The 19378-nt window shown below is 39.4% G+C and overlaps 5 protein-coding genes across 5 annotated transcripts; 2 read left to right on the top strand and 3 right to left on the bottom strand.

The window, feature by feature from the left end:
* Positions 1-1450: 1450 nt before the first annotated feature.
* MELLADRAFT_124524 (uncharacterized protein) lies at positions 1451-1663 on the bottom strand (the record flags this gene model as incomplete). The annotated part of the gene is made up of 1 exon (XM_007407257.1): positions 1451-1663. One exon carries the CDS (start codon positions 1661-1663, stop codon positions 1451-1453), a length of 213 nt encoding a protein of 70 aa, XP_007407319.1.
* Positions 1664-4253: 2590 nt separating this feature from the next.
* MELLADRAFT_95878 (uncharacterized protein) lies at positions 4254-5797 on the bottom strand (the record flags this gene model as incomplete). The annotated part of the gene is made up of 8 exons (XM_007407256.1): positions 4254-4364; positions 4426-4591; positions 4699-4775; positions 4897-5063; positions 5158-5196; positions 5304-5450; positions 5518-5689; positions 5795-5797. 8 exons carry the CDS (start codon positions 5795-5797, stop codon positions 4254-4256), a joined length of 882 nt encoding a protein of 293 aa, XP_007407318.1.
* Positions 5798-11306: 5509 nt separating this feature from the next.
* Positions 11307-13099, top strand: MELLADRAFT_104107 (uncharacterized protein; the record flags this gene model as incomplete). Its single annotated transcript, XM_007407085.1, has 5 exons — positions 11307-11332; positions 11359-11447; positions 11611-11924; positions 11995-12397; positions 12471-13099. 5 exons carry the CDS (start codon positions 11307-11309, stop codon positions 13097-13099), a joined length of 1461 nt encoding a protein of 486 aa, XP_007407147.1.
* A 497-nt stretch (positions 13100-13596) lies between these two features.
* MELLADRAFT_61096 (uncharacterized protein) lies at positions 13597-14103 on the bottom strand (the record flags this gene model as incomplete). The annotated part of the gene is made up of 1 exon (XM_007407255.1): positions 13597-14103. One exon carries the CDS (start codon positions 14101-14103, stop codon positions 13597-13599), a length of 507 nt encoding a protein of 168 aa, XP_007407317.1.
* A 1546-nt stretch (positions 14104-15649) lies between these two features.
* On the top strand, positions 15650-18511 carry MELLADRAFT_22745 (uncharacterized protein; the record flags this gene model as incomplete). The annotated part of the gene is made up of 4 exons (XM_007407086.1): positions 15650-15842; positions 15933-16484; positions 16605-18258; positions 18328-18511. Coding segments are annotated over 4 exons (2583 nt in total), but the record flags the coding sequence as incomplete, so codon positions are not given.
* Between the last annotated feature and the right edge of the window lie 867 nt (positions 18512-19378).

The raw sequence follows: 19378 nt of genomic DNA on the forward strand, positions 1-19378 counted from the left end.
AAAATCAAACTTGGAATCATTACTTTACTAGGTCATTAATCAGATGCTGTCGGATGAATCGGGTGGGTCATACTATGGGGACCTGCATATCACTGGAAGTGAGTGGGCTGCAGTTCGGGCCCTCAATGAGGTAACCGAGGTAAGTCTTCATCTTACCTTCTGAATGACAAATTCTTATATAACCAATTCTTCTTAGCTATTTTTGAAATCAACCTACCAAGTGGAGGGTGATCATCCAACAGCTGCTATCATGTTGCGGGAGTACGAGATGATATCAACTCAATTGCGTGCCGCCTGTGCTAAATCACCTTATAAGTCGATACAGATCATGATCCAGAGGATGTTGGTGAAGATCCATGGATATCAGCGCGAGGCTATTGAATGTGACGCTGTAGCTCTCGCCACTGTACTCAACCCGCGTCTCCGAATGAATTATATTGAAAAACAGTTTCCAACCGATCACGTCAGGATTCAAGATTTGCTCAAGTCGGAATACGATGCCTATGAACAAGACTGGATAGCGGACGGTGGAGGCACCGTCACGCCTGCTGCGACTGTCATCACACCTTTGTCTGACCCACATTTGGCTGAGACTTGTAATCCGAAGGCCCGAGACTTGACGAACATGGCAATCAAGTCTGAACTCGCAAGGTACCTAGAATGGGATCATGATTGCTCTGATCCCAAAACTAGCATGCTCGACTGGTGGGAGGTATTACCATTTCTATCTCTGCAACGATTTCTATCTCTGTATACTTCTTTCATTGATAGAGCAATGGCTGATCATACCTTCTATGTACAGGAACGTTCACGGTTTTATCCGGTCCTTTCAATGATTGCTCGAGATGCGTTGGGATGTGCAGGTACGTCATGTGCAGTAGAGCGGACATTCTCTTCGGCAGCAGATGTTTGCACAACTCAGCGTGGCGCGATGGCTCCAAAGCAGATGGAGCGCGCGGTGGGATGCCGTTTGTGGTTGAAATCAGAGATTGTGAAGCCTGAAGGCGAATTGAAGGAGGCATGGATACTCATCCAAGATGAAATGTTAAGGAAAAAAGAGAAAAGAAAGACATAGTATACTAGTTCTTCTTTATTTCATTCTAATTTTTTCACCTTACTAATTACTAATTCTCTCTTTAATTACATTTATTGTTTTCTCCTGTCTGGTTCATTTATCTTATTATAATTCTCTCTTTAATTACGCTTTAATATATATCACTAATAATTCATCTTTCAATTTGTTTTTCTTTTTTAATTCTTTCTTTAATTACAATTCGTGTTCATATTTGATTTGACATAGCGCTACGATTTGGTGGTGTAGCGCTACGATTTGGTGTTGTCGCGCTACATAGCGGCGTGCTACCATAGCGCGACATAGCGCGACATAGCGCTAAATAACTCATAGCGGCACAGCCATAGCGCCTCAGCTGATCCGCTATGGTCAAAGGGCCTATGAATAGGCTTCGTAGTGGCCAATAGCGCCTGGGCAGGTAGTGCTGGCACGGCCCACTATGAGAATCCGAAAATATAGCGGCTCATAGCGGGCCGGACGGATGTTGTGTGAGGCCTTATCAGCTGGGAGAATTTCTGTGTCCATTGAGCCAAAAAATTGGTTAAATGATAGGGATGCCATGAAGATGGCTGCAACAATGCTTAGGGCCATGTTGATATCTAATTGATCAACCAAGCTTTAGACACAGAAAATTAGAAGATTTAGTTGACTATTCCAAGACTCACTGGGATGCCAAAGCCACAGAATTTGAAAGATTTTGTGTAGGTTGGGTTCAGATTGAAACTGATAGTATCTATAATGATCTGGAAATGTGTCCTGACAATAATGATGAAAATTTTTCCAATGAACTAGCAAGAATTCTCTTTGATGTAATGATAGATGGAGGGCACTTGTGAATTAACAGGATTCTATGAATGAAATTCTAACATTAGCAGTTCTGAGACTGAAAACATATGCATCAGGCACTAGATATATCTGGTATGACCTAGAAAAAGAACTACCAGATGTGTCTGACTGGTGGAAATCAGACTGATTTGGCTAGTGGGGTGTGTAGAGGTGTGATTCAAACTATGCAGGGTTCCGGATTCATCTGACAGTAACCATAGGTCCGTCTGGAGAGCTATTGAGCTTACTGATGCAAGGAGATCAGATCTGATGGTTCTCAACAGATGCATCTGAAAACCCCCGGATTGGTTGATGCCAGTGCTGCCAGCCAGATGCATCTGGAAGGACTGAACTTGATTTAGCAATTAATTCAAGCTATCAGATATATCTGGCAAACAGATCAGTATCTGGCTTATTTGGAGTGGTCAGCATTCCAGATGTATCTGGGGGTACAGCCGTTTGCACCTGTTTGTTCTTGTGAGGTGCACCATGTGGATTATACTTGATTTCTCTTTGATAACAGTCCAGACAAATTCTGTGTCACAGGCAGGGTTTTAAGGCAGATTCCATTCATACTTCTCACTTCCTGGGCCAGAATCTCTTCATTGCGCAGACGCTGATCAGTGATTGGGGGTACCTTCCATCTTGTTTACTACAATCTATCTCATGAGGGTTGACAATTTTGTCTTATGTATGATTGACAAAATCATTTTTCCTTCATCTGAATGGGATCTACCCATATTTTTCTTTTCCTCATCAAAACACCTCTGGCCCTTGAAGTCTTTGAATATTATTCAAGGAAAAGACAGAATCTACATTTGAATGGAGTCTATAATGTGTTTATGGAGACAATGAGACCAAGGTTTCCATTTGCCTTAAATTTTTGGAATATTCAAGTTGTGTTTACTTATAGGATCACTAGATACTATGTGGGTTTTGATGTCCAGAGTTCCCATCACATGTTATAGCAAATTTACACCCATGATTTGGATGAATGATGTCTTGTAACATGTTTAAAACATAACCTTGAGAGTATGTTGAATAGGTACCCTTGCCTTGTTGTCTTTTTGTCATCTTCTTTCAACTTTGTTTCATATAGGAATGCCAGAAGCAATGATCATATGTACATTTCTTATGATATTCCAATTCTTTCTTATTACTTTTTGTGTTTATTCACTTGCATGATATCTGACAGGACAGTTTATCATGTCATCAAAAGGCATAGAGTTGGTCACCATACTTCTTTCCATAATAGTCACTAGTGTATTTTCACATCCATAGAAGACTTGAAGACAAAACTATTTCCAACCTGCTGAGCCAGGCCCAGGACCTAGGCCCAGATCTCCTTACACTTTGCATCTTGTTTATTTATTGAATTGAGTGTTAGTATCTTTTATTCATTGGAATGAGATGCTTGGAACATCATACAACTTTTTGATTCTTCTGAACTGTTTAGTGAAGAAAGGTCACCACTCCATGATGACCACATTCTTCTGGTAGGCACAAACTCTCCAGTTCAAGTGGTGGGTATCAATCATGGTTTAACACAAAAAGGTATAATATGTCCTTGTGCACAATCCCACTCACCCTGGTCATCAAAATTAGGAGGTTGTGGGAACTCAGAAAGCCCCTGACTCCCAATATTGTACAAAATCTGGCAGGTTCAAGGCTGTGCAAAGCCATACTTTTTCATTGGCAGTATCTGATGATACAAGTTCACATATAGAAAAGAACATCAAAAAATCATTGCTTCCTTGCACATCTGCAAGGGAGTGCAAGACTGGTCAAGACACACTCTTAAGCTAAGATGTGTTGCATTGGTGAACTTGCTTGTTCAAAGGGGGCACCCATCATGTCAGATTGATGTTCTTACATTTTTACTCCACTCTTTACATCTTATCAAGAGTTGAATTATATCAAGCAAGCCTAGTCTCAATCGTATTTAAACAAATTAATTCTTCTTACCAAACTTGAAGATCTGAAACTTAAATCTTCCCAAAAAGTTCACTCTGCAATAAGCACAATTGTCAATCTTCTTCAAACTCATAAATCTTGTAAAAGTCATTAGTCGTCAGTCAAAGAAACTTGGGTAACATGCAGTTCCACCAATGGATCTATTTTATTTTTGTTTTACGCTCCATAGTGACGTTTCAAGCCAGATGACCCACAGCCCAAAAGTTTGAGATACATAACATTCTTCTCTTTACGTGAAGGTGATGATGATGAGAGTTTCGAAAGTGATACATAAACTATGTAACACAAAGTAGCTAACTATCTCTCCCTCTCTCAAGATTGGATTTTCAGTACCATCATAAAACAAGCTTCATAGACTTTATATATGCGTGTATACTGATCCTTATCTTGCAGAGCTAGGAGTTGCTGGAGGTCTACCAAGCTTACTTGGCGTAGCGTTCGAACCAGCTGGTTGAGCTGGTACAGAGATCACCGAGTCGGCGTATTGGATTATCTGTTGTTTCATACACATGGTCAATATAAGAAGTGTTTTTTAGAAGATGAGTGGCACTCACTAGGTTTCTGACCACATTGACACCTGTCTTAGCAGCGCCTGGGCAGCTAGGATGATTCAGGTAGTGATCAATGGTCGTGTTCACAGCTGAGAGAGCTGCTCGAGTCTGAGGAGATAGGTAAAATCGTAACCGAAGGAAATGTGCAAAGAATAGAGGATGAAGGAAGCTGAAGAGGATCAAAATTGATTCGCGTGAGTCAAATGGTTTAGTGCCCTGATGAATCTCGAAGCTGATGGATCGGGAAAGTGGAAATGTGGTTTTGGTAAGACCTACCTGTTCTGGAATAAGAGGGCACCTACAGTCACACGCCCTTGAATCACTACTACTTCAATGATAGCTACCAAGTACATCTGATCGAGAGTATTACATCGGATGAAAGTTTGAGAGTGGAAAACAAGAAGAGCCATCTTAGTAGACCGCTTTCAGGAGTTCGAGAGATGAAGCAGACCATGAACAAATTCCTAGACGTACAGCTGATTCATAATTCTGTTTGACCCAATTCTGAATAGATCGACTAACAGCAATTGCAACTTGTTGTGGACCTTCGGAACCTGTTCCTGATGACGTTGATGCACCAGTTGCGTCCTTTTTTGGAGATGGAATCTTGGGTAACAGTGAGGTCCTTACAAAAGTCAAACCTATTAAAACAGATGTCAAATATGTGAAGATCGTTCAGAGGTCAGCTGATGAATCAAGTTATCCAGAAGATTGACGATGACAAGGTAACTCAACTGTGGAAAGTACTGAAGATCGCAAACGGCAAAAGGGTTACTGATTTCAAATTGAGATTGGTAAAAGTAAAGCATGTCGAAAGTCAATATGGGCTTAATTTGAGATTCACAGTTAAATGAAGGTCGATGATCAAAATAATACTCAACCATAGATAGGTTTTGAAAAAAACCAATATAAAGCTACAGCCAGATACTGTACATTTTCATCCATGGCCGCGCGTTGAAAATATGCTCTAGAGAAAGAAGGAATACCCAAAGACTTATAAACAACGATTGACCATGAGAGGATCGCACCTAAAGATGTAGAATATCAGTAAAGGAGAAAACTGGATTGAAACAAGTAAATAAAGGAACCACATACCGGAGCAAGCAATATAGTAAGACGTAGATCGAGATTTGAAGAAGAGTGCACCGAGAAAAGTCCAGATAGTGGAAAGGAGAACGAGGATATGACCAAGAGACCAAGCAAGGTGCATATATGACATTCGTTTACTACTACTGGCTGAACCACTTGCGTTTTGCGATGGTGGCGCCTAAAAAGACGAACAAAAAGACGTTTTTTTTATGAGACAGATCAAGATGAGCATTCGAACATATTTGATGTGATGGAGTATGAGATCATCTGGTAAGTAACTCACCATGGTTGTTGATTGTTGATGAGGTTTGAATTAAGAATGAAGTTGAGACAAGGAACTTCAAGTCGATGGATTGGTTTTCGATCAAATTGCCCTTCAAATGATATTCGATCGACCCTCAAGATCCGACACCGCCATTCTCTCGGAAGTTTCTCGTGCGTCGGATCTTTCTCAACTTACAAGACACTCTTGTGACATTCCCATTCTCATCACAGTCTGAAGGACACATGTGACAAACGCAAGGTCTCTCCTGAGACATTCTTGTGAGATTTAGGCACTCCCAGGCCGTCGGGGTGCGTCAGAGTTGTTATTTACGCCGAGAGTAATTCTTTCTTGGAAGGACGTGTCACAATCTTTTCTTTCTGAATTGGCTTGATGCATTGTGTATCATAGTTTTACCCAGCTAGTGCTGACATCTCCCTTCGTCTCGGTGAACCTTTCTTCATCCTTTTATGGGAGAACCCCCTGCTTTTCTGGGAGAAAATCACGATGGGAAGATTGAATGAGTGCTACATACCAGACTTGAACCAATCAGGGGGTTCGTATGAAAGAGAAAATCACTAAGCCAAGGCGACAATGATAACTTCATCCTACAAAGCCTACTTTTGAAAATTGACTGATAGGGGGATTTGTTGAAAGTATGAAATGTATGAAATAAATAATGTGATAGATCTTGATTTGAAATTTAAAAAAAGTTCATAATACTCTTTGTGAAATGATCCAGATTTAAAGTTGTTTCAAACAATGAGAGGTACCAACTATATGAGCAGCAAGTCCCTCGAATAAAAGTCAAAGCCAGCTTTGGTTTAGAACAAGACAAGAAGAGTCTTGATGAGGTTTTGGGTTCCCACTTGATGAGGCTGGAGTCAGAATTGATCATGGATGGGATAATTAAACTTTTGCACGAGACTTCACGGTTGAAACATAAACAAAGACGCAACGGACCATTTAGATCCCTACGTCAGGCTCAAGAACGCTTATAGGATGTTACACTTCTTGTCTATCTCAAAAGAAAATTGGTATGCAGACAAGAGGTATACAAAGACCTTGGCGAACGGAAAATCCGAAATCACATGAATTTAAATTACCTTAAATTACCATTCTATCTATAATGAATCACTGGTATCATTCCGTCTTAAGTTTGAATCGAGAGGAGATGTAAGGCTTGTGTAAATGGATAGAATACGAGATCAATTCCTCAAACAGACCCTACAAAAAATGGAATAGGAAGTCGAATACTGCGAGAGGATAGCAAGATGAAGGCAATACAATCAGAAAAAAGAGATCAACATTCAAGGGTAAGCTTTGGGATCTGAAAGGAAGGTCCAGGTTGACCAACATTTCTTCTTTGTCTTTTTCTTCGAGGGTCATCGCCTTCTGTTTTTCTTTTTGATTCTTTTGGAGGTGATCTAATAAGTGTTTGTAAAATACATCGGATCTGGACAGATGTGGATCCTTTGAACCATGAGTTAAATGAGTCAGATGAGTTAGGAGATGATGATTCGGAGGAGCCAATCACCGGAAATGAGGTGGTTGGATATGTGATAACATTGGTTGAAGAAGACAAAGAGATCTTTGTCGATAAACGGTGAGTTAGAAGGAGCTTCAGCAACGAGAAGAGTTGGTACTTAATTGGTTTTCAGCTTTGAATTCAAAACCAACTTCGACGACAATGAGAATTTCTCAAGGTTTTCCATCCCCTCATGGATAGAGCTGTGCAGAACTCAGCGACATGTCTCTTGTTCATCAGATAGTAAATAAGCGAGTATGATTCTTTTGTAACCATACAAAAATAAGTCTCAATTGAATGACTTGACGAAAAAAACACTCATCAAGGATCCAGGAGAAACAATACCAAGTTTTCACCAGAGCATTACCAAATTGAACAACAAAAAACCCGTTACATTTGTAATTGTTAGTAAGTGATTGACAATTGAAATAATATGGAAACTGTTTTACAAAACACCGTGAATGATAACCACAAGGAGTGTATATGAAGTCCTGGAGAAAAAGTACAATACTACATTTTGAACTAAATATAAGTTATAATTTTGAAAAAAGAGATAGGTGGAGCAAGAACAAAAGTTGACAGCAGTCTAATTGAGATGGGTAGGAAGAGTTGATTATCCCGGTGCATTCCTTCACCACCGGGACATACGGCATGGTTCATCTTGCTCTTCCATAAACGGGAGAGCAGAGATGGAAGGATCCGCTGAAGAATCAAAAAGGAAGGTATGTGAAACAGATGATGATGATACACGATGAAGCAAAAAGTTGAAAAAGAGGAAACCCATTCATTTTTTTGAGATGGGATTGAGTCAATCCAGAAAGAATTCAAAGATTGAGTTGACGGATTAATGAGTGAACTTCTGAAGTCTCCAGAAAGAATCAAATAATTTCCCTGGAACATGGACAAAATCAAAACAAAGAGTCAGAACTATAAAAACCAGATTCCATGAATTGGAAACCAAAGTTTACATACCTTTGTTTGTTAGCACAGCGATCATCTTGGACACAAATTCTAAAGAGGTGGATTATCAATGCAAATAAAGCGTTGTTTGACAATTGTTGCGTTGGCAAACCAAGGACTTCTTGACATGTCTTGCTCATTCTTCTTTTGACGTGAGGCTTGATTCGGTACTCCATGTCAGATAAACCTTCTGGAGTACTATCTTCTAGCTGTATCGTTTGTGAAACTAAGCCAGGTGCAGAAAATGTCGCGTGTCAAATGGCAAGTCGGACTTGAGGAGAGAAGATAGTAGCAGGGTGATATCCCCGTACCCTGCAATCAAGATGTTCAGTAACAGAGGAAGGTCCAAGACCGTCACACTTGCCAAATTCCAAGAGTTCGTCCTCTAGATGAGGATGTCTTGCAAGAAGGAGTTTGCCCAAGGATGGAAAATCACAACTATGTGATGAGGATAAATCTTCAAGTCAGCTGTGAATGGGGTGGATAAAGAGCAAACAAATATAAGACATACCCTAAGTTTGACATGGCAGATGGACGTTTTGAACACCGGGTCCGAATCAATTCCCTGATATCCTCAGGAATGGAGGCATTGAAAGTCTTATGATAATGAGGATTATACGTGTCGCCAGAAAGGTTAGACGGGGTATACTCCATACTACAAGAGACTATGGAAACGAATGAGAAAAGCAGAGGTTGGGAGGAGAATGTGGATTTGAAAGTATCAAGAACAATTGGTTGAGGTGAAAACTAGGAGGTGGTTGCTTTGTTGAAAGTGATGAGGAGGTAAGGTTGAGATGGTACCGGATGGAATGTGATTTGGAAGTCGTGGTAGTGAGTGAGGTTGGATCTGTATCTGAAGAAACAAACTCAAAGGATCTTATAATCCAGAAATCTGCTTTTAAGAATACAGATCAGCAGGAACACTTGTATCGAGGGAAGACTTGCCGCGGTCAGTTCCTTGATCTTGGGTCACAAGACTCTGGCTGAACGGAGCGCAATTGTTTAATGTTTGTTTGTTTACTGTATTTATCTCAAAACCTTAATTTGCCGACTGAGCTGATTATGATCGCGAGTGTTGCGCAGACTATTCCAACTGGTGATACAGGTTCCGTACGGAAGAAATCAAAGTATTGAGAATTAGTCGAGTTCAGTTCCCGGTGGTCTATGTTGATGGTTGAGACATACATTGCAGTTTTTCCTTTCGTTTTTGTGATGGGAATATGATCAACTTTCAACATGCCCTCTGTTCAATATTAAAAGCTGCAAGGTGATCCAATATATTTGATGATGGTTAACTTCTCCTGTCTCATATGTTTTCATTTGATGTTGGTCGCCTTGAACCCACCCACAGGCTCCTTCTTTGTAGATTCTAGCTTTTGACCCCACCTTATCAGTGGTGTCCCAAATTCCATTCATACCATCTCCTCTTGTTTTATAAAATTTTCACCTCAAATACCTTCTTGTCAAGCAAAATACATCTTGAAATCACCACGAGATCCCGCTTCAGAGAGTTTGTCCACAAATCTCTTCCTCAATTACTTGCATTGGGGCTCCTTCAATCAGAGCCTCTTACCAAACATTTCACCCCCAACTTAACTCCTCCTCTTCCTGAGCAAGGTACGTACCTCCTTTCAAGCGACTTTGAGCCCCGCCCGTGATAAATGCAAAACCACTTGAATTTCTCGAGGTCACAGCATACTCTGAATGAGTTCAGTCTTTTATTTCCTTCTATGATTGAGTGAAAAGTTTTGTATGTTTGGCTTTGCTAAAAGGTCGGTGTCGATGGGTCTTATACCATCAGTATCAATTAAGGAAATGAGGGGTTCTTAAGCTTGTTTGGTCTGATTCTAGGGGAGTGATTTCTACACTGTCCGTGCGCTCTCCCCGCTATTGACATCTGATTTGCTTTTGATTATGATTCAAGGAATCCTTTGTCAATGAAACATATGGTAACGTGTTATTTTCTCGATTATGACAAGCTTGTGAAGATTGAAATCACTGTCTTTTGGATTGTTGGAGTTTTTTATGGTTGCGTAACCTCAAGTATTGAAAGATCACAACAGACAATTATGACACTTGTGGTTCTCCTTCACATGGTTCAACTCTCTTAAATGTTTGTCATTTATCATCTTGACTGGATTAAAACTATTTATTTATAATTATGTCTTCAGACAGTTCCAGGCCCAGTGGAACTGCATGTAAACTACAAGCGATCTGAGACCTATGAAAAACTCCCTAAGAGCTCTCAAAGGTATTTGAAAGTGCGCGACAGAATGAAAGCACATCTGAAAGGTGCAATTTCCAAGGTACCACAGCACTGGAAACCTTTTGACAACGAGTTCCACCATTCATGCACCTTGTTTCAGAGCACAAAACATTGATGAACAAGTCGGCTGCTATGGAGGAAGCTACCTCTTGTCTCTACGGGCACCAGACTCACACTGAAATTTTTTGTCCTCCTACAATCACACAGACCCTGGGGTGGCTGTGCAGATGAGATGCCTTCATGTTGGTATTGGGTCTAGTCTTCAACAACATTACTTGCTTTCATCTCAAAAAGATGATTGAACTTTTAATTATTTCTTTGCTGAATTTACTCTATGTTCAGCGCTTTTCGATATTTATCAAACATCTTGAATTCAGACCCATTCTCATGCTTAGATGCAAAAGGGTGGAATCAAAGATGGTACAGATCCTGGCATCTCTACATCAACATGTACAAATTGCGCCAAAAGCAAACGTGCAAAATGGCAATGACCAGTACCACAAGATCCCAATCGCCTTCAACAAAAGTCAGAAGTCTAAGTACATTTCAGTGGAGAGTGTAAGAATCATAGAGGACGATCGAAGTTGATGATGCGCCCATTTTGACTCCAGATCGTACAAGTCCAACGATCATATTCTTGAAACAGAACGACCGTCCACAAATCAAGCAAACCAATTTGAATCGGTGCACATGAGAGATGACCGTTCATTCACTGATCCAATGGTTCGTCAAAAAACATGGCATCCCGAGGTTGAAGGGTGATTGAACATCAAAACCACATGTCACGTGCCTATGTACACGCTTGGTACGTTCGCCTTGACTTGCCGGGAGGGAAAGGCGACTTTGGACCGTCGCAAGCTACACTTCTCGTCGATCTGGTCCATTGGATCACATCCTCAATGGGGTAATAATCTTCAAGCGTGAGCGCTGTTGATGTTCCTTCGATGTATTGACGTATCTGTTGAATTGAGATCGATAGAGAGTCCCTTCGCCTGAGTTAAAGATCGTTCAGCGCAAAATGAAAAGCGAGCGACAAGTTAAAACTACGTCGGCTGCATGAGCGTAGAATTCACCCACATTCAGTTTCCAGCCAACCGACAAGGGCTGAAACCGGTGGAGCCAATTCTGGAATCTGGACCCACTTTGCGCCACTGCGGCGCAGTCCTGAACATCCGACTGGAAAACCTGCACGCTCAGCATTGTGGTCAGCACAGGCTCCCTTTCAAACTCGCCCAAGTCCTCCTGTCGTTCTCATCTTGGAGCGACATATACGTCGAGGTTCTCTTCAAATCATACATAGTCTACCCATAGGCAACACAATGACACGGAAACGTGATCGTAAAAAGGGAAGAGAAGGATTGATTCGTGATCATCCTTCAGAAACCCCAAGCATCAAGGTATGTCATAAATCTTTTCACATTTCATTTCATTATATAAAGGTATGTACTGATTTAAAACCTTTGGAAGAGCCGAAGGAACCGATATAGGCATAATCGATTAGTACGCCATACAAACATGGTCCTAAATAGTCCAAACTTAAAAAAACAATATCAAGATGTTATTGTGGAACCTAAACCGGATAAGGAAAAGTATACAAACGAGCCAGGTCCTGGACAAGAGCCTGTTATCCTAAAGGACCACAAACTCTGGGTATTATTGGAAAAGCGATCTCGCAAGGTGGTTGCTCTTATTCGTCAAACACCTTTCAAGTCTATGACTTCAAAACAACGTTCCGAGTTACGATTTCTTGCTAACTATTTAGATGAAGAGCGAGAGTTTTCGAACCCGATCACGAGGAAAGGTGATATGCTGGGAGGAGATCTGGGTACGGTGGGGTTTCACAAAGCGTTTCATCCATCAAAAGTGACTGGTGAGTGAATTGGCTTTGACTTGTTAAGTTTTACTTATTCTTTCATATTAAACCCAAGCTTTCTCATTTATAGGTCTTCGTCCCTGTAAGAGAGTACAAGGTAGTCGTAAACTGCTCACTTACTGGTGGAGACGATGTGTACTTCGTCGTCCTAAAGTGCAAAACATCTATACACGACACTTCAAGTCCTTATCGAAATTTCTATACAAAGAAACATGCAATCAAACTAATCCCCACCAGAAAAAAGATTCTCTTAGTTGGTCCTTGGGTATCTTCTTACCATACAACAACAAAACAGGCAAACTCGCCTACAAGCATCAAGGTTTTGACGTTCAAGGTGGTGGTTTTTGGTGGCCAGATCTTAAATGTGGAGTCGATTTTGGATCATGTGACGGGATGACAGAAGTTTTATGGCGAGGTAACAAAGAACTTGTATGTACCAGACCCTCAATCGAGCCTTCAGGAAACTTCACTCGAGTAGGAACTTCTTTTCAAGTTAAGACAAAGTACAAAAACGCCTGTGGTTCAATTACAAAACGTTGGAATTCTTACATTAATCCAGTCTTGACGATATCACAAATCAAACAAAAGAATTTGAAACGAATTCGATACATTGGTAGTCCTTCATTTTTATATAAGATGTATCTTAAACGAATTGAACAGCAAGAAAAAGAAGCTTTAAGGAAAACCGGGTCTACATAGTTTTACATCTAGATTAGAATTGTCAAATTGATGATCATCCAGTCGCGATCTTTTAACATCAATCATAATGAGCAAACGAGATAGATTTATGAATTTTCCTTCCGTATCGAAGGATTGTAGGTAGTGAATTTTTGTTTTAATTTCATACCAGATTCAAAGGCACTTTTGTTAAGGTTCAATTCTTAACTCATTGTTTTTCTCTAACGATACAATTGAAGTAATAGTAGCAGGACGTTTATTAAAAAGATAGTTGAAAATAAGTAAATGAATTTTATCTTTATCACCATCTAAAGACTACATCTATGTTCCTTCATCTGAATATCATAATATTGAATTTGCAAGAGCCCTAAAGACTGTATAAGAAACAAACTCAAAGTAAGACCGATTCTGATATTAAAAGCTACAGCCAAGAAGATAATAATGTGTAGGATATATTACTGTGAGAGGTTACCAAAAATAAGAAAAGGTGATGAGGTTAATGAGAATAACTTTATGGTTCAAGGATCAAGTTCAGGATCAGAAAGGCGTTTAGAAGATTCAGGTTGAGCATCAGTACTATCTCTTCTTGGTATCTTTTTTCGAGGTTCCTCCACTTCTCTTTTTCTTTTCGATCCTCTTGCTTCATCTCCTTTTTGAGGTGATCTAATACGTTTTTGTCGCAAAGGTCTAATCTCGGAGGACGAGCAGACTTCTGAAGATGATGTGGATGAGTTAGAAGAGTTGTTGTCGGGAGTAGAAGATGATTCAGAAGAGCCGATGATTGACGAAGAGGTTGTTGAGTTGGTGATATTGTTTGAAGAAGAAGAAGAGATAGAGACTTCGTTGACAGTGGATGAATTGGAAGGGGCTTCGGCTGCATTGGCAGTAGGTTCATCGAAGTTAAGGACAGTTGAAGCAGCAGAAGATGGAGGTGACTCTAAGACTTGAGAAAGGTCGGGTTCGAATGACTTTAAATTGATCTTCATGACCACTGCTGGACTACGTTTAGTACGTTTGAGTGGCATAGTGGATAACTAGTAAGGATGTGATAATAATTCTAATGTGAACTCTAAATAATCGGTTTGATGTTGAGATGGTCCAGGATCAATAGGATGTGGTTAGTGGGATGGAATTGAAGACAGTTTGGATTGAGAAACGATGAGTTTTTATAGTCTGCTCTGGATGATGAATCCTCAGCACCTAGAAAATGCAAAAGTTCTGCGTGTCATTTTTGGATGTTTAACAGCATTAAAACTCATTGATAATATTGAGATCTAATGCCACCTTGACGTTTCAGCATTGAAAAGCATACTATTACCAGGTGAAAAAGAATGATTGTGATCTAGAAAATTAATCAACTTGGATTTAAATGTCCACTGCCACCATGAACAAAAGCTATATTGGAATTTTGATACAAACGCCGTTTCTTTCTGCATCAATTCACAGCCTATCAGATGATAAACTTTCAAAAACGATCAACGTTTTATATTTTGATGCATTTTTTGATGATAGACAACAAATTCTATGTTCTTTTTGGAAAGTCGATTCTGAACTAGAACGTGGACAAGTTTTGTAAAGTCTGAAGTTATGAAGATACTTTTTCCCTTCTATTCTTCACGTCCCAATCTTATCCTCTAAACAAGTTGCAGAAACGACGATCACATAAAGATGATGTTGATATTTAGTAAAGTTCGTACATTCAAAAATCAAAAGTTGAGAAGTGTTCCAAGTACTTTTTTGGTCATCATAGATATAGATTCAAAGTGATGAACAATGCCAAAAGTGAGATTTGGTTGCAGATTTCCAACGTTTTAATTTGGCTGATGCCAATGGTATGGATCCACATGATGAAAAAGTGAAATTGTGCAGAGGATTCAAACTGATTACGGTGTCCTGGCCATCTACAAATGAAGTTTTACAACATCAATTCATCTTTCTGATCTTTCTGATCCAAGTTTGTACTTTTCGTTGAGGAAGATGTGAGAATAGATGGACGAGAAGGTGAAGGGTATGGTTCTAGAGTTAGTACCCTCTTAAAGCCATACTTACCACAGGATACCAGTCCAATTTATTTTTATTTTTGTTTGCTCAGTCAACTTTATCGCTTGAAGCACTTCTTCGATCAACTTCGACAAGAATATCAAACTGAATGAGACTTACTTTAACCATTCTACTTCAACAAAACCATTGGAAAGCTCCAATCCGACATTAAAGATGTATAATCGAAATGAGAAACCACAATATAACAATCTAGCAATGAACAAATCACCCTTGATCTCACAACCTGCTCCACTCAGTACTCCACCAGCAACAGATGAAGGGTTCGCTTATTCGACTCTCTTAAGACGTGCAGATGAAGAAACTCTATTACGAACTAGTTCTCATCATAAAACTTATCCATATCAACCTACCACAAATCAACATTCAACTAAATTAAACTTACATGAACCGATTTCAAATTCTTCTAATCCTGATACTCCTTCTGCTCAATATTCAACTCAATCAGTCGAAGATGTTTTACAAAGATTCAATACTCATCCTGTCAAAGGTCTCAGTTCTCAATCTATTCCTGCTATTCGAGCTATTCATGGTCCAAATGAATTTGAAGTAGATGCAAAGGAATCTATCTTGAAGAAGTTCTTGGCTCAATTTTATGAAAGTCCTCTTAATTTACTCTTATTAGGATCAGCGGGAATAAGTTTAGTAGTTGGAAATACTGATGACGCGATCAGTATCACAATAGCGATCATCATTGTGGTCACTGGTTCGTCATTTCGTTTTGACTCTTGATTCAATTTTCAAAAGCATAATGTACACAAGAACGTCTTGCTAAATTTGATTTCGTATGATATAGTTGGTTTCATTCAAGAACATCGATCAGAAAAATCTCTTGCTGCTCTCAATAAACTTGTACCACACTTTTGTCATCTAACTCGTGATGGACAACCTCAAACACTTTTAGCCAATGTACTAGTACCAGGTGATCTGGTGACCTTTTCGGTGGGTGATCGAATCCCAGCCGATATTCGAATCACCAAAGCCAATAATCTCGAGATCGATGAGAGTACGATGACGGGCGAAACGAAACCGGTGAAGAAACACACAGCCCCAATCATCACCAACGGTCGTTTACCTAGTATATCAGAACGTGCAAATATAGCCTTGATGGGAACACTCGTTAAAGCAGGCAACGGATCAGGAATCGTGATCGGTACAGGTATCGCCACCGAATTCGGAGTCGTTTTTGGTATGATGCAAGAAGTAGAAGATCGTAAAACTCCATTACAATTATCAATGGATGAATTAGCCAAAAAACTATCAGCAATTTCATTTGTAGTGATTGGTTTGATTTGTTTAATTGGAGTTTGGCAAAAGAGAGGATGGTTAGAGATGTTCACAGTTGGAGGTTCGTCTTGTATTGGTTTTAAGTTTTGTTTGGTAAGGCATTTTGGATGATCAGAAAGAACTCAATCTTTGCTCATCAAATTCTTGATCTTTTCTTTTGGATATCTATTGATGATCATAGTCTCACTCGCGGTAGCAGCTATTCCTGAAGGTCTTCCCATCGTCGTCACCGTCACTTTGGCATTAGGAGTGTTGAGGATGTCAAAGAGGAAAGCGATTGTCAAAAAACTACATTCAGTTGAAACTCTAGGTTCGGTTTCGGTGATATGCTCAGATAAGACCGGTACCCTCACTACCAACCAAATGACAGTCACCCAAATCTTCACAATTGATGATGGCTCATTAGAAATTGACGCACTAGTTGGACCGAATGCTACCATGTTCAAATTATCAGAAGTGATTTTAAAGACCTTACAAATCTCAAACCTTTGTGTAAATGCATATCGAAATCCGGATGGAGTGAATGTGGGTCCAAGTACTGAAGTAGCACTTTTAAATGTTTTAACACTTTTAGGAATTGAAGATTGTCGAACACAATTTGTAAGGAAATCAGAGATCCCTTTTAGTTCTGATGCCAAGTATTCTTCGGTGACTGGTTCTTTTAATCAAGATTCAACTGAAATTCATCAAGCATATAATCATACATCACCTATTTCAAGACCACCTGTGTCAACCATCAATGATCGTGAAACGTGTTATATAATCGGTGCCCCTGAAGTAGTTTTAGCTCGATGTAAATTTTATCTTAAATCGGATTCCATCACGATGGGCTTGGGAGAGGACTCAACTCGAGAAAGGATTATTCAAGAGGCAGAAAGGATGGCTAAAGGCGGGTTGAGAGTTTTAGCGATGGCCTATGGTTTCGATTTCGATCATCTCATCTTCACAGGTCTTCAGGGTATGACGGATCCACCTCGAAAAGGAGTCTCTGATTCTGTTGCAGCTCTTCAACGAGGTGGTGTTCAGGTGGTCATGATCACGGGTGACTCTGAATTCACAGCCTTGGCTATTTCTCGACAACTTGGGATTCGTGCTAATTCGGGTACAACTAGTTGTATGACTGGCCAAGAGATTGATCAACTCACCCCTCGAGAACTTATCGATCGGGTCAAAAATACAAGTGTGTTTGCTCGAGTCACTCCACGACATAAGATGTCTATCATCGAAGCTTTTCAAGCTCATGGATTGATTGTAGCCATGACAGGAGATGGTGTGAATGATGCACCAGCCTTGAGGATGGCAGATATCGGAATCTCAATGGGTAAAGGTGCAACAGATGTGGCCAAAGAAGCAGCTGATCTTATCTTGGTGGATGATAATTTTTCAACCATCTTACCTGCCATTGAAGAAGGCAAGACGATCTTTTATAATATTCAAAACTTTTTGGGATTTCAACTTTCAACGGCTGTGGCTGCACTTAGTTTGATTACCATTTCGACCCTTTTGGGATTACAAGCACCACTGAATGCCATGCAAATCCTATTTATCAATATTTTAATGGATGGACCTCCTTCACAATCACTTGGAGTAGATCCAGTACATCAAGCTGTTATGAACCGACGACCTCGATCCAAAAATGCAGCTGTGCTTACCACTCGATTACTTTATCGGATCGGATTCTCAGCTACGATGATAATTTGTTGTACATTGTTTATTTATTTATTTAATTTAGAAGGACCTAGTGCTGGATCAAGAGATCAAACGATGACCTTTAGTTCATTTGTTTTTTTAGATTTAGTTTCAGCATTACAAAACCGAGGATTAAATGTGGATCTGTTACCTGAACTGAACTTTAATCGATCCACTAAACTATCATCTTATCGTCATCCATCAAAACCTAAAAGATATAATCCAATCTTATTAGCTACTGTCTCAGTTTCGGTCTTAAGTCAACTTGGGATTGTTTATTTACCATTTCTTCAATCAGTCTTTCAAACTCAAGCTCTTAGTTTTAAAGACCTTTTAACTTTGATTGGATTGGTTTGTTTTAGTTTTTTTGGACATGAGATTAGAAGAAGGTATGAAAGAAAGATTGAAATCGAATTAGATCTAGGTGAAATTATGGGTGGGAATGGGGTTTGAAGTTTATTTTAGAAGAAACTAAGCAGAAAAAAATGATAATATCAACTTATGGTGACTGATTTACTTGCTCTGATTTGATTTAACATACTTCAGGGGTTTATGACAAGCAGGAATGGGGGGTTTCTTTGATTTTCAATTTGTTACCTTTTGATGCACTTTTGATTTTCTCTTCTCTTTTTTAAAAAAAACTTGTTTAAAAAAATATTTTCTTAAGACAATTTTTGATCCATCGGGATGTTTTTTTTTCGAAAAAGACTTTTTAAAGGAGTTTTTTTTTGTTTGTTTACTATTGATTTTTTAATTTTTGAAATTTCTTACAGAAGAAGAACAGATGAAAGATTTTTACTTAATTTGTTGACAGAAAAAAGAAACAACTTGAGCAATTATAGATTTATAGATCAAGGTTTACTTGAGTGAATCAAGAGTTTAGAGGTTTAAGATCTCATTCATCAAAGATCAATTTGGTTTGAAATGTATGTACATACATAGATGCCATGATAAATTAGAATTTTTTATAAAAGTTAAAGAACAAAGACAAAAAATGCATTTTGAATAAGTAAGAAGACTCAATTTGATCACATAAGCAATATCACAAGTGTTTTGTTGAGAAATGCTGTGGAGATCTGTGTTATGATACGGCGTCAAGGATAAGAGTAAGATGGTATAGTTGTGTTGAAACAGATTGGAGTGTAAGGATCAAAAGTACAACAGGGCTCTCACAACTGGGAAGTATGAGAGAGTGGTTTACAGTAAGCATAAACCCATCAATAGGCTTATGACAAGCTGCTTGCCACTGCCCCACTGGCATTTCTG

Source organism: Melampsora larici-populina (assembly GCF_000204055.1).
Source record: "Melampsora larici-populina 98AG31 unplaced genomic scaffold MELLAscaffold_8, whole genome shotgun sequence".
NCBI lineage: Eukaryota > Fungi > Basidiomycota > Pucciniomycetes > Pucciniales > Melampsoraceae > Melampsora > Melampsora laricis-populina.